The sequence below is a fragment of the Fistularia commersonii genome, chromosome 18 (genome assembly GCF_037954325.1).
Source record: "Fistularia commersonii isolate RoL2024-O1a breed Wild chromosome 18, RoL_Fcom_v1.0, whole genome shotgun sequence".
Lineage (NCBI taxonomy): Eukaryota > Metazoa > Chordata > Actinopteri > Syngnathiformes > Fistulariidae > Fistularia > Fistularia commersonii.
In genome coordinates, this window is record NC_141301.1 from 9,440,064 (window position 1) to 9,453,264 (window position 13,201).

Sequence of the window (13,201 nt, forward strand, 5' to 3'; positions counted from 1 at the left end):
TGATTGAAATGTGATAAATTACCAATTTTACATATAGGATATAGTAACTTTCACTTTGCCTCTTTGGTATTATGGGTTCAACACACGGCCTCCTGCTTGGGGGATTTGCCCGGACTAACTCCAATGGAGGGCATCCAGGGGGCATCCTTACCAGATTACCAACCACCTAAACTGACTGCTCTGACATCATGAAGCAGGGATTCTGCTTTGAGATCCCTCTCCAGAATGTCTGGTCTCTTCGTTGTATTTCTAAACTCCGTCACCATGCAGAAGAAGTTCAGTTAGGCCACTTTTCACCGCTTCACATACAGAACTAAACGGCAACGGAAACATGGAGTCCAATGGCAATGAGGCCAGCAGGATTATATTGTGTATGAAATCTCAAAGGTCCCTGTAACCCCTCACACACACACTCACACACACAGCTGGAGAAGTTCAGCTGCAAAAAGTACATGCATATAGAATGAGCACAAGCTCTTCATGATCCTTGTGAGGGTGAAGAGGCCGACCAGCTGTTAAAGAAACCTGAACAAAAATCGCATTTCAACTCAAGAATTTAATGTTAAGCAATTGGACACAGACTTATTTTTAGTTACTTAGCCTCCAGGAGGCATTGCAATATGCTCCCACTGAAGTGGGAAACACTGATCTGTCACTACTATCAAGTCTGCCTTTCACTGAGAAACGTCCCCAACTTCCATGCTCCAGTGAAGAGGCTTGTCAGATGACCCTGCAATGTCCAGCACCTTCAGCATCTCAAGAGGAATTTCAACCACGCCTGGTACATTGCCTCTCAAGAACTTCTTGACTACCTCAGAAACCTCCTGAGGCCATATGGACATGATTTCATCAGTTTTCCATGTCAGTCAGGTTTAGGAATTCCTCAAAGTGCTCTTTCCACCATCTGACAATGTTTGGGAGACCCTGGTTAAACAAAACCCAAAAGGCCTCCTTCTTAAGCTTGATGGTGTCCTTCACTGCTAGTGTCCACCACTGAGTTCTGTGCTTGCCACCTCAACTCCCTCAAGTTGACCACAACTGACCCTACTGTGGTAAACCCCCTGAACATTCAGAGTCAATTTGTGCTACCTCTCTTTGGATGTAGGTGTGAATAGAGGCCCGCGTGACAGGGCCCTCCAACAAATGTTTCTAGTTCACATATAACTAACATTTTGGTTTTGCCAGTTTCCAGACTTCCCCACCACCTAATCCAACTCGCTACCAGGAGTGAACAGTTAACCTCATTGCTCATCTCCTCATTGAAGTGGATATAGCTACGGATCAATTGATATTACTACAAAGTCAATCATTCATTCTTCAGCCTTAGGTGTTCCGGTACGATGCATGATCACGAAGGACCAAATGTGTTTTTTGTGATGGCACTGCATGGAAGCCCAGCAACAAAGCAGCGCTTGGATTAAAATCAGGCAGACATTCCTCCCAATTAACCTCCTCCACGTTTCTCTATTGTTGCCAAAATTAGCATAGAAGTCTACAAGCAGAACAATAGTCATTAGTTGATGCCACCCCTCGCACCCCCAACTCCAAGTTAAGGAGGCTGGATATTCTGATGGACTGTTCCACAGATAAGACCAGGCAAATATGAGCAATCTCCTTCCTTCCTAATGCAATCCCAAGCAGGAAACCCCTTCAGTCTGCAGAGAAAACTCCAAATCACTAGCACTCAGCCAGGGACTTGAGAGTATCCCCACATCTGCCAGATGACTTTCACCCTTGGCAACTCCAGAACAAAGAGAGTCCATTTCCTCTCCAGGAACTTGTTTCGAGAACCAATACCATGTGTAGAGGAGAGTCCAGCTGTTTTCAGCTGGTTCTAATCCATCATTTGCCCCAGTTCCTTCTCTGCCAGAGAGGTACATTCTACATCCCAAAAACAAGTTTGCCATGCCCAAAGCTGGCACACTCAGGTCTTCACCTCTGTCAGTAGCCTGAAATACAGAGAACCTGGCCGCGGTTGTCCCTCCCTGCAGGTAAGGTGAAGTAATTCAGCGGCATCTCTGCATTGCTTGTTTGGCCAGTGCCTGACAAAGCCCCTGTGGTTGGGCCTGGCCACTACGCGCCTGCTAAATTCCCACAATGTTGGAGTCTGGGGGGGGCAATTTGCCCGATTCAGGTGAGGGGCCATGCTACCTCTTGGTCTCAATGATAACATTACATTACATTACATTGCATTTGGCAGACGCTTTTATCCAAAGCGACTTACAATAGAGGACATAGGGACTGCAAATACACTTGTAAAATACACAATGCACAGGAAATAATACTTCTGGGAAATAATACTAACAATACTTCTGAATTGTTCCTAGTCAGACCCTTTGCCTTGGGCCACTCTGCCTTGCAACATCTCACTAGGCATCCATGCCCCAAAAAACACAGCACCCAGAATCACAGGTACACAGGGTGCCCCAACATGATTATTTTAAGAAAATGAAATAAACAGTTTGCCATGAAAATCATAACATCTATGGCATTAAAAATATATATATTAAGATTAATAAAATATTTACAATTATTATATGTTATAACAGTAATTTGGACAGGGTGGTCCTTGAAGATGGAGGCAGCTCTCTTGTGGACTCTGTGGTGGCAGATACTCTACAGAGAAGGCAGTGGAGCATATTTGATATACAGGACTGTCTCAGAAAATTAGAATATTGTAATAAAGTTCTTTTTCTTTTGTAATTCAATTACAAAAAAAAGTGTCGTACATTCTGGATTCATTACAAATCAACTGAAATATTGCAAGCCTTTTATTATTTTAATATTGCTGATTATGGCTTACATCTAAGAAAACTCAAAAATCCTATCTGAAAATATGAGAATATCATGAAAAAGTATTTTTTGTTTTTTTAAATGCATTACAGAAGATAAAGGACTTTATCACAATATTCTAATTTTCCGTGACAGTCCTGTACAGTAGTTTCACATAACCTACTTTTCAGTTCCATGATCCTGGGTAGGTATAAAAAACAGATTTTTTTTCCTCTATCACATGACTTTTATCAACCCTTACTTTATTCAAAAAAAGCTTATTTGTCAAGGCTGAGGTGATTCTACATACTGGACTTGGGGCGCGCTCTACTGGACAAACTATGGGACAAATCCATTACAAAATTAACAAAAGCATGTTTTTTGTCTATATTATTGTTGAGTATGTTCTTAAAAAAATACACACATATAACTAATTTGGTACAATTTAACTTAATGGTCCATGGCTATGAGATGAGCCAGTTATAGCTGTACCCAAGCAGTTGAGCAAAAATGAACCAATATATATTTCATATATTATTAATGATTCCATTGTTAACAAATGCTTTTGATCTATTTGAATTGTACAAAATTCTATCAAATATAGAAAAAAAAGTCATACATATGATAGAATTTCTTGTCAATTGTTAGAGTGTTGAATCTATGTGATCTAAATGGCTGGAAAGCTTGGGAAAATCTCAGCCAGTTTGAAAGATAAACTGTTTGACCACAGGGTATTCGAAAATCGAAAAAAGCTCCCACTTAACCAATTCTGATTTACCAAAATATGATCTGGTCTAATCCAATACATTTTTCAAAAAGGTAAACGTACTCAGGCATAATTTATGTAGAAAAATCAGATCACACTGGTAAATCATAAAGGTCAACAAAGGTAACTATTTATCTCCTGCCGTCCCATCTCTACAGAAGGCCAAATCATTAAACAACCTTATTTTTCATTGTGTGCGCAACTTGATTAAAGTATTCATAACATTTTTAGAGAAAGATTAAGTATAGAGGAATTTAGCACAAATAGCATTCAAATACATGAGTACACCACTACAATGACAGACCTGCATTCAGAACATTGCTTCAGTGAAAGTACATATGTATGAACATAAAATAAATTATTTACCATTGCAAGGCATGTTATATTTTCACCTATGTACACGTTAAATGTTTATTCTAAAATCCTTTTAACTGCTGATTAAAAAGTTGGGTTGCTCAATCTATAACATGGTCGTGCCTTGTTTGTAGCATCATTTATAGCATCGGCTTTGCAACAAAGCATTTTCCAGCATAATGTTTAATGGCAGGAGAATTTGCATATAAACACTTAATCCTTTTGCATTTCTTCATCACTACCTCTCCAAATCATAAACATTTGCAGATATATGGACCTCACTGGACAATTTATTTCTCAGAATAAAATGCATCCGAAATGAATATGTAATCTAAATATTGTGTATGTCTATACTCTCTCTCTCTCTCTCTCTTACACACACACACACTCACACACACACGCACAAACAAACACTTGCACACACCACATACATATTTATGCAATCATATTATGTACACACAATTTCTTCTTTTCCTGCTGGCTGTTCCCTTTAGGGATAACCACAGCCAATCATCTTCCTCAATCTAACCCCATTCTCTGCATCCCCCTCTCACACCAAGTATCTTCATGTATGTTATGTTCATGTCACTCCATCCTTAAATCTCATTTAAAGTCTTCCTCTAGGCCTCCTGCCTGGTAGCTCCATCCTCAGCATCCTTCCACCCATGTATTCACTAACCCCTTATGTGTGCATGGCCAACCATCTCTGTCTGCCCCCTCCGACCTTATCTCCAAAACCATTTTGAGAGAAATGCAGTACAAAGTGCTTGCTTTTTTCCTGCTTTAGATACTTTCAAAAAAAACATCTGAAAAGATAACACATTTAATCTGCTTCCCTTTCAGTCCCAGTTACTCTGTGTTTTTTTTTAAATTGTTCTCACTGAACAATATCAGTGGAAAGCCCTAAAGAAAATAACTATATTTGCCAGAGCAGAATGCATACTTAAATGAATATATGGTGATATATATATATATATATCCATCCTTAAATGGGGTCAATATATATATATATATATATATATATATATATATATAAGCCCATTTCATAAACATTTTATAATTTTATAATTTTATATATTTTTAACCAAGACAACAGAAGGTTTCATCTGTTTCACTTTTAATCCTAGATATTGTATATAGTTAATTAATATATATATATGTATATATATATATGTGTGTGTGTGTGTGTGTATATATATATATATATGTATGTATATAGTATAAAGTGCTTGTTTTCTCTCCAAGTAAGGGCGTTTTAGAAACACTTTTTAAAAATCACGAACAAAAACACATTTAATCTCCTTCCCTTTCAATCCCAGAGACTGCAAATAGTTCTCATTGGACAATAAAACTGTAAAACTGGGAGGTAAGAAGTAAAATTTGCCATGATATGAATAAATGCAGCTAATCTCTATCCCTCTCTACATATTGTATATTTCAATTGCTTAGGTGGAAAAGCAGTATTAAGTGCATGTTTTTTCTCCATGAAAAGCCCATTTTATATGCCCTTTTGAACCAAAACAGCATCAAGGTTAACCTACTTCCTTTTCAATCTGAATACTGTTCATGTTATTTAATATGGTTACATTGAATAATATCTGTGTTAAGCTGTGAAGTAAGTAAATATATTTGCTGGAACAAAATGCATACTTAAATGAATGTATGGTAAACTTGTGCTTATCTCTTTATCTCTCCATAGATATTGTACATTTCAATGACTTTGGGAGAAATAAAGTCTTAAGTGCATGTTTTTTCCCAATATAAACTAATTTCACACATACTTTTTTTAAACTCAAAACCATAGCAAATTTAATCTGCTTCCCTCCCAATCCCAGATGCTGGAAATAGTTCTTACTGGACAATATCAGTGTAAAACTGGGAATTCAGTAACTACATTTGCTATGAATATGGTTAAATGTAGCTATTGTCGCTATAACACTTTAAGTAGTGTATATTTCGATCACATATTAGGAGAAATGCAGTCTTAACAGCATGTTTTTTTTGTCTATGTAAGCCCATTTCATACATACCTTTTCAAAATCAAAAACCAAATCACATTTAATCTGCTTCCCTTTGAATCCCAGATTCTGTAAATACTTCTCACTGGACGATAGCAGCATAAAACCAGAAAGGAAGAAATTACATTTGTCACAACAAATGTGTACTTCAATGTATATATGGTTAAATCTTGGCACTCTCTCTCTGTAGATATTGTATATATCAACCACTCAGAAAATGCACAGAAATGCAGCTTTTGTGCATGTTTTCTTTCTACATTGGCTCGTTTCATACTTTTTTTTTAAATCCACAACCGTAGCAAATTTAATCTACAAACTACATTTGTCAGAAGAAAATGTATACTTAAATGTATACGGTTAAACGTTGCTAATCTCTCTGGCTCTCTGTATGTATTGTATATTTCAATCACTTTGGGAGATACGCAACATTGAATGCTTGCTTTTCTCCGTTAAAGCCCATTTTAAACACACTTTCTTTAACCAAAATAACATCAAGATTAATCTGTCTCACTTTCAACCCCGTTTATTGTTGCACACGCTTAAAGAACAACTTGTCTTTAAAAAAGAATCGAGGAGGGAGGGAGAGTGAGAGCTCTGTGATTGACATTGACCCTGTCCACACAGGTTAGTTGCTATGGTTCAAATGTATGCCTGCTTGACCTTTGGACCAATCAACGGAGGTGGAAGGCGGAGCTTAAGCCCTTCCTGCCGGGATGGTAGGTTAAAGGCATGAAATGGACTTAGAAGAAAGATCCAATCCGGTTCGAGCTGGTTCTTTTACTGGGTCGGACCTTGATGAGAAGTTGCAGACTGCTAAAGGAGGTGTTGCTGAGGTGCTCGACCGTCTACCACTTCATATAGTTCCCTAAACTGTGAAAGGTCGCTTTGTTCTCCAACCACACTACCTAAACAACAATGGGAAGGAAAAAGGTAATTTTTTTTTAATCGTGATTTTATCGTCAACACCCCCCACCCCCTCCCGCCGCTCCGACTAGACGCTATTTATAAACATGTGTTTGAATGCACGGGTCATATTTTCGATTCGGTACGTGTTATTGACTATTGCTGCATGGATTCGTTGAGTTTTTTTCTCCCCCCTTCCTCTCCCTCCAACGTGTCCGTGTTCGTGCACGAATCCAGCTCCTCTGCACCGCGCCTCGCCGAATCCAATCGATACAGGGAAGTGGCGCCTTTTTACTTAGTCTTAGGGGCGGCGTGTGCTTTATGTTGATTATTTCCGAAGAGTTTCGCACGATTACTCAGGCCCTTTTTTGTGCGAATGAATCTCGGCGGGTAAAAACCGCGTCCATGTGGTGTAAAGAGAGGGAGGGAGAAAAAAAAAAGTCTTAACCACGTAACGAGATCAGACAAAGGGGTGTAACCATTGCCGAAGTACAGGTTGCATGGCGAGGAAGGAGAATCTCCTTCCCGAAAGCCCCTGTGCATGTTTTTTTTTTTTTTACTTTGCATGTATTGTATAACATGCGAGCTGCTTCATGTTTTTGTCACACAAAGGATACAATGATGTTACTTGTAAATCGTCGCGATTAATTTTTATTTATTTTTGACCTCTACCGCCGTGCGTCCCGCCGTGCCGTGCGTCACCCTCGAGGTGCGCAAAGGCTCTTTTTTTCTCGCGGACCGCCATGGCAGCTGGTGATGTGTCCTCCCCCTCCTCCGCCGCCTCCTCCTCCTTCACGAACAACCCTCGTCGCCTTTTTTTAAAATCACATTTTAAAATTAAGTTGTGGATGGGGGAGGGGGGTTACGAGACACTCGTACGCCCGAGTGGGAGGGGGGCAAGAGCGACGATCGGTGCACGAAGACGCGCGTTTTTGGAGATGGAGCGATCCCGCACTTCCCCTCTTCTTCTTCTTCCAAGTCGCTCCCAATCGACAATCCTTCCGTCGTCACGGAAGGACGAGTTTAAGTTTAAAATACGGGATTTTTTTCTTCCCTCTTTCGCAGTATTTACTTCGACGTCGTCGTCCCCTCGCACACACATTCCAGACGCGCCGCCGTCCTCGCCATTGACGTGACTGCATAATTTGATTGTGGCTTAATAGGAGGCAGAGGTGCCCATCCCCCTTTCCCCCTCTCTCTCACACACACACCCACTTTAGGGTACTTCATGAGATTGTGGCGGTGCCTGGCTTTTTATTTATTTTCGTTTTCTTTCTCCCCCTCCCTTTCTAGGCAAGCGAGACGGAAGAAAGCACAGAGGTCGGTATTTTAAAAGGTGTTCATGTTGTGTGTTTTCGGTCCACTTCCATGTCACTGACACCCCATTGAACATTTTGTTCTCCTTAATGTGGACACAGCGGCGCAAACACAATGGCTTTGGCGCCCTGCGCTCCCACTCCGATTGAAGACGCTTAAATATAAAAAAGACATATTTATCTCAATTGCATATTTAAGTAATAAAAAATGTGCTTCCAAAGCAAAATTGTAGTCTTATGACTTTTTTTTGCAAAAGAAACATTTTGAGCAAAATAAAAAATAATTATTGAAGAGGTAAATAATCACCAGCATATTTACATAATCAGAATTGATAGAACAAAACAAAAATGTGTTCTTTACATAATTTAGCCATTGTGTCTGAATCAGGGAGATTTTTATAATTTGCATGATGTTTTTGTTTTCTCTTATTTTTGGCATCCGGTTTTGCGGTGACATCCGGTTGGAGGGACCACTGAAATCCAGATGTCTGCAATATAAATTAGCTTTCTAAGATTGCAACCAAAAAAAAAACATTTGATGTCATCATCAAATCATATTTGCCCTTCCCTTTTTTGCAGCACGCTTAGTAAATTTATTTTCTTTTTACAAAAAAGCCCGTCCCCATAACCTGCCCTTTGATTGTTGCGTTATCCAGCTGCTCCTGGTAGTTTACAATTCCAGGTGCAGTCATTGTTAAGGGCATGTTCAGTCGCCAGGGGGCATTGTTTAACATTCAGCCCAGAGTGATTTTAAATGGTGACTGATTGTTGCACTTTTAACCCCCTGCTCTTGGAACCGAGACCTCCTGGTTTAAAGCTTACTCACCTCCTCCCATTGGTCAACCTAAAACGAATACGACCATCGGGTTTCATTATTTTCACTTGTGTTGCATTTCCGCCATGTTTTATATTAATCTACTGAATGCTAATTCATGTTATTTGTAAACCGCTATCAGTTTTGACAATTTTGAAGTTGGCGTATTTATTTAGGCTGTTTTAAATTTGTATTTTCGTCACCGGCTTCTGCTGCAACATGATATTATGTAAGAGCATCCTGTGCTATTAAATACTCAATTCTGCAAAATATTAAGAGCAACCCAGGTCAGATTGACAAAAGGCCATGAATCCCTGGAAAAGCATGCATCACACAACTATGCGGCTCAGTGTGTGGCAAAACAATTTGTCTGTCAGAAAAAACAAAAAATCATCTCGGTTATTTTGTTATTGGTGCGGCTTTATTTGAACTTTGATGGCCCTTGTTCTTGAAGCAACGACATGTTAAGACATGGGAGTCTTATTGCACCACCTCAGTAGTTTTGGTAGAAATCAAAACCTTTGAGTATACAGAAGAAAAAGTATTCCATTAGCTTGATGATAACATTAGCAGTTGCAATTGAAAGTATTTATCACTGTTTATTGGTTAACGGTATTAATAGTGCTTCTGTTCATGTATGCAGCCAAGCCGCACCTTTCAATTCCAATGATTTAATAACAAATCTTGATTTCAAGAAACAGTTTGTCTTTGATAATAAAAAATAAAAGCATGAATTTTATAAAGTTTTTTTCCACATAGACCAAAAGCATCAAATTTGTTTTGGAAGACATTTCTTTATTTCCCTGCAGCTTTGGTTTTAAATATGGGGGGTCTTTGCAAAGATTTGTCAGATGCACATTTTATGTTAATCTAGTATTGTGATTTAATGCTGTGAAAAACTAAAGTGTGCCTTTTTCTTATGCAGCCAAGGAGAAAGTCGCTAAGATTACAAGATGTAAGTATTATACAAATGTCATTTGAATAAAAGAGTGATTTTCTGTGCAGTCCCTGTGGGTTTAATGTAATGTGTATGTGCCTATGTCACAGAAAGAGAGTCAGAATCCACCTCCGCCAGAAAAAACAAAGGTAAGGAGGGAAAAAAATAGTCACTTGTTTGGGAGATGTCAGTGTTCAGATGTTAATTTTTGCATGCAAGGTATCTTAATACAGAATAGCAAAATGAAAGGTTGTCTATGAATTGGATATTCTTCCATGACTTTCAAAATACTCTGCATTTTTAAGTATTCCATGATTCTTTGCAAATTTCTAATAATTTTTGTTCAATTTAAAAGCCAAACACTTCTTAATTGGCTGTTTTATTTGTTTTTCCTTGCCTCTTTTGATGCACTTCATGTTGTTGTTTTGGTTTTGACTTGGTAGGCAGCTCCCAAGAGCAAAAAAGTGAAAGAAGCAGCAAAGGAAAAGCCAGAGGAGAAAAAAGAAGAGCCTGCAGCTGAAGAAGAAGAAGAAGAAGCCCCTGCAGAAAACGGAGAAGCCAAAACTGAAGTGGTACCCCCTGTTTACTTACTATAATTACATTAAGTCACTGAAATAAATGGAAGACAGTTTGACTCCCAAATGGACCTTTTTTATAATTAATATCTAATATTCTGGAATATTGTGGGGATGAGACAATTCGGTCATCCTGCTTCACAGGATGAATTATGAGTTAAGTAGAATTGCACTTAAAGCAAGCCGAAAGATAACAACAGGTATGATTTGAGCGCAGCCATCTTTCAAGCATCTAAATAGAATACTGTTAAGTCAAAAAGGCCATTATAAAAGGATGTGTTGTACACGTACCTGCCTTCAAATCCTAATTTTTTTAGTAAAAGGTTCAGTTAATTTTCTTCATACTATGTAATGGACATAGATGTTGACGTAACAAGTAAAAAAAGCTTGTTCTGAAAATCAGCAAGGCACTCCAACAATTGAGTGTGGTTAAAGTGCTGTAAAGCATACTACTGCTACTACTGTATAAAACTTGTCTTTGGTTTGCATATAAGCGGTAGAAATTTACAGAATAGTTTGCTTAGATTTTTTGGTTTTTGCTTTCCTAGGAGGCTGCTGCAGAAGATGAAAAACAGGACAAAGCTGACGATGAAGAAGAGGAGGAAGAGGAAGAGGACAAAGCTGCAGAGTAGTAACCCATCAAAAGTCACTTGCCGTTGCTCCCTGTAACTCCTTTCTTGTACAGTGCAGAGAATATTTTTTATCTGCTATTTTATTAAGAAAGCAATGTTTTTAGGGATATAAATTCTGAAATACATTTAAAAAAAAACACAAACTGCATCCAGTCTCATGGCTTCTGTGAAGGGAGAATTAATGGTTATTGTGCTGGGCTTCTTCTGCCATTCTTATATTTTTTTGGGGGGGAGGGGGCCTTTGCCCTCTTATTTTTGATTTTAGGCTGTAGTTTTCTACATGATAAGCAATTGTGTCTATCTGGAATTCAATGTGCTCCTCCGGAAGTTTACACGAGGGCATTTTGTAAATTCTGTTTTTAAAATCAAACATTGTACTACTTCTGTTTTGTTTGTTTTTCCTTTGTTTTTTTGTTTTTGTTTGTTTGTTTTGTTAGATCAGTCAGAGTTAAACAATGTATAAATGCTCTTTTCTGTAGTGCTATCTATCTAGATTGTTCTGTCTGAGTGGGTGTAGATCTTTTTGCTCAAATTCAAGGATATTTCTCCTGTGTTGCATAAAGTGCAGAAAAAGGTGAGCTCAACAGTAATAGTTTCCAGAACATATGGCCCGTTTCTCAAGATAACTCACTGTTGTTGTAAGCAGGTTAATGTCATCAAACCACACTTAGAACCGGGTTATAAACAACAGATTTCTTTGAGTGTTGGGCGAAGACACATTTGAGTTTTTCTAATATATGAGCAATTTAAGCGCCACAATGAAATCTGCTTTTTTGGCTCCTAAATTATGTAGCTCTCAATAACCTCTTTCAGTGTGATTTCCACCATTATTGGAATTGTTTGGGCTAGTTAGTGTTTTTGCATCATAAGAACATGTTTCAATAATGTTAAACTTGTGTTCTTGTTGATCATACTGTTGCCATTTCTGTGTCGAGGCGGTATCGGTACCTGTGAGGACGGTTACATTTTACTGCTGTGCTCCGTGCAAAAATAATAAAAAAAAAAACTTGCCCATGATGGCTTATTCTTAACTGCATTATCCCCAAAACATATATGCCACATTTGTGCATATTCATGTTATGATTTTGGCATGTATGGACCACTGTACTGATTTTTTTTTTTTTTCAAGGGAATGTTTTTTTTTTTTTTTTTTTTATAAATGGTATTAAATGCCAATAAAACTAGTTATTTCTCTGACGTATTTATCAGTTATTTCTTTTTTCCTTCAGTATTTCAGGGTTGATTTTTAAACTTAAAGCAGAATCGAAAACACAAATTTTACATAAATCACAATATTATGATATAATTGTTTTCAATGCTGCAGTTGGAATGAAATAGCAGAATCTAATAGGGTTTCATGAGTAGAAATGTTTATTAGGAATATTGATAAAGGTCATAAAATGCAGTTTGCTCTTTAAAGCGATTAGAGAGTTTGTAGCATTTTCTAGTGTTTTGCCAAGATAAGTATATGTGACTACAAGAGTTATTCATCAAGTCCTAACTGAACTAATTTAATAGTACTTACATGTTGACAAAGTGCAGGAACACCACTGTTTACTATAAACAATAACCTGACCTGGTTTCCCCAACCCTGTCACCTAATACCAGGTCACCATGGCCTTAGCTGACAAACCATAACCAAAATCAGTCCGACAAACTTGCCTAATGTTGAACTTAACTAAATATGACTCCTAGAGAGCAGCTCATTCAAAACCTTGTGTAGGTTTCCTTCCTTCATCTATAGTACTTTTAAAGGAGAATTTACCTAAATAAAATGACAGCAGTTTTTTAATCTAGGTTCTGTAAATTTTTTTTTTCAAAATTCAAAACCAGTTTTGACCTGAGTATGAAGGAAGTTTTTTTTAGCTACTACCCCTCAGTTAGATAGTTCATTCAAAATAAGTGTTGTCTAAGAAATCAAAGATGTTTCAATGATGCAAACATTGTTTGATGCTTATATTCAAAGGACTACAGCCCTCCTCACAGCATTAAATCATCATGGTCATGGATCATACATGTAAATTATCATTCACCCACACATTGTCTTGTCAATTTTTTTTTTTGATAGTATGAGCCCTAAAAAGCAACGCCATTCAAACCAACTGTTCAGTTTT

At 38.0% G+C, this 13,201-nt stretch overlaps 1 protein-coding gene across 1 annotated transcript; it reads left to right on the top strand.

The window, feature by feature from the left end:
• Nucleotides 1-6,687: 6,687 nt before the first annotated feature.
• Nucleotides 6,688-12,284, top strand: hmgn1a (high mobility group nucleosome binding domain 1a). The gene is made up of 6 exons (XM_086164649.1): nt 6,688-6,840; nt 8,107-8,133; nt 9,869-9,898; nt 9,991-10,029; nt 10,324-10,452; nt 11,004-12,284. The coding sequence occupies exons 1-6, from the start codon at nt 6,826-6,828 to the stop codon at nt 11,085-11,087; spliced, it is 324 nt and encodes a 107-aa protein (XP_086020775.1). The 5' UTR covers nt 6,688-6,825; the 3' UTR covers nt 11,088-12,284.
• Nucleotides 12,285-13,201: the final 917 nt, after the last annotated feature.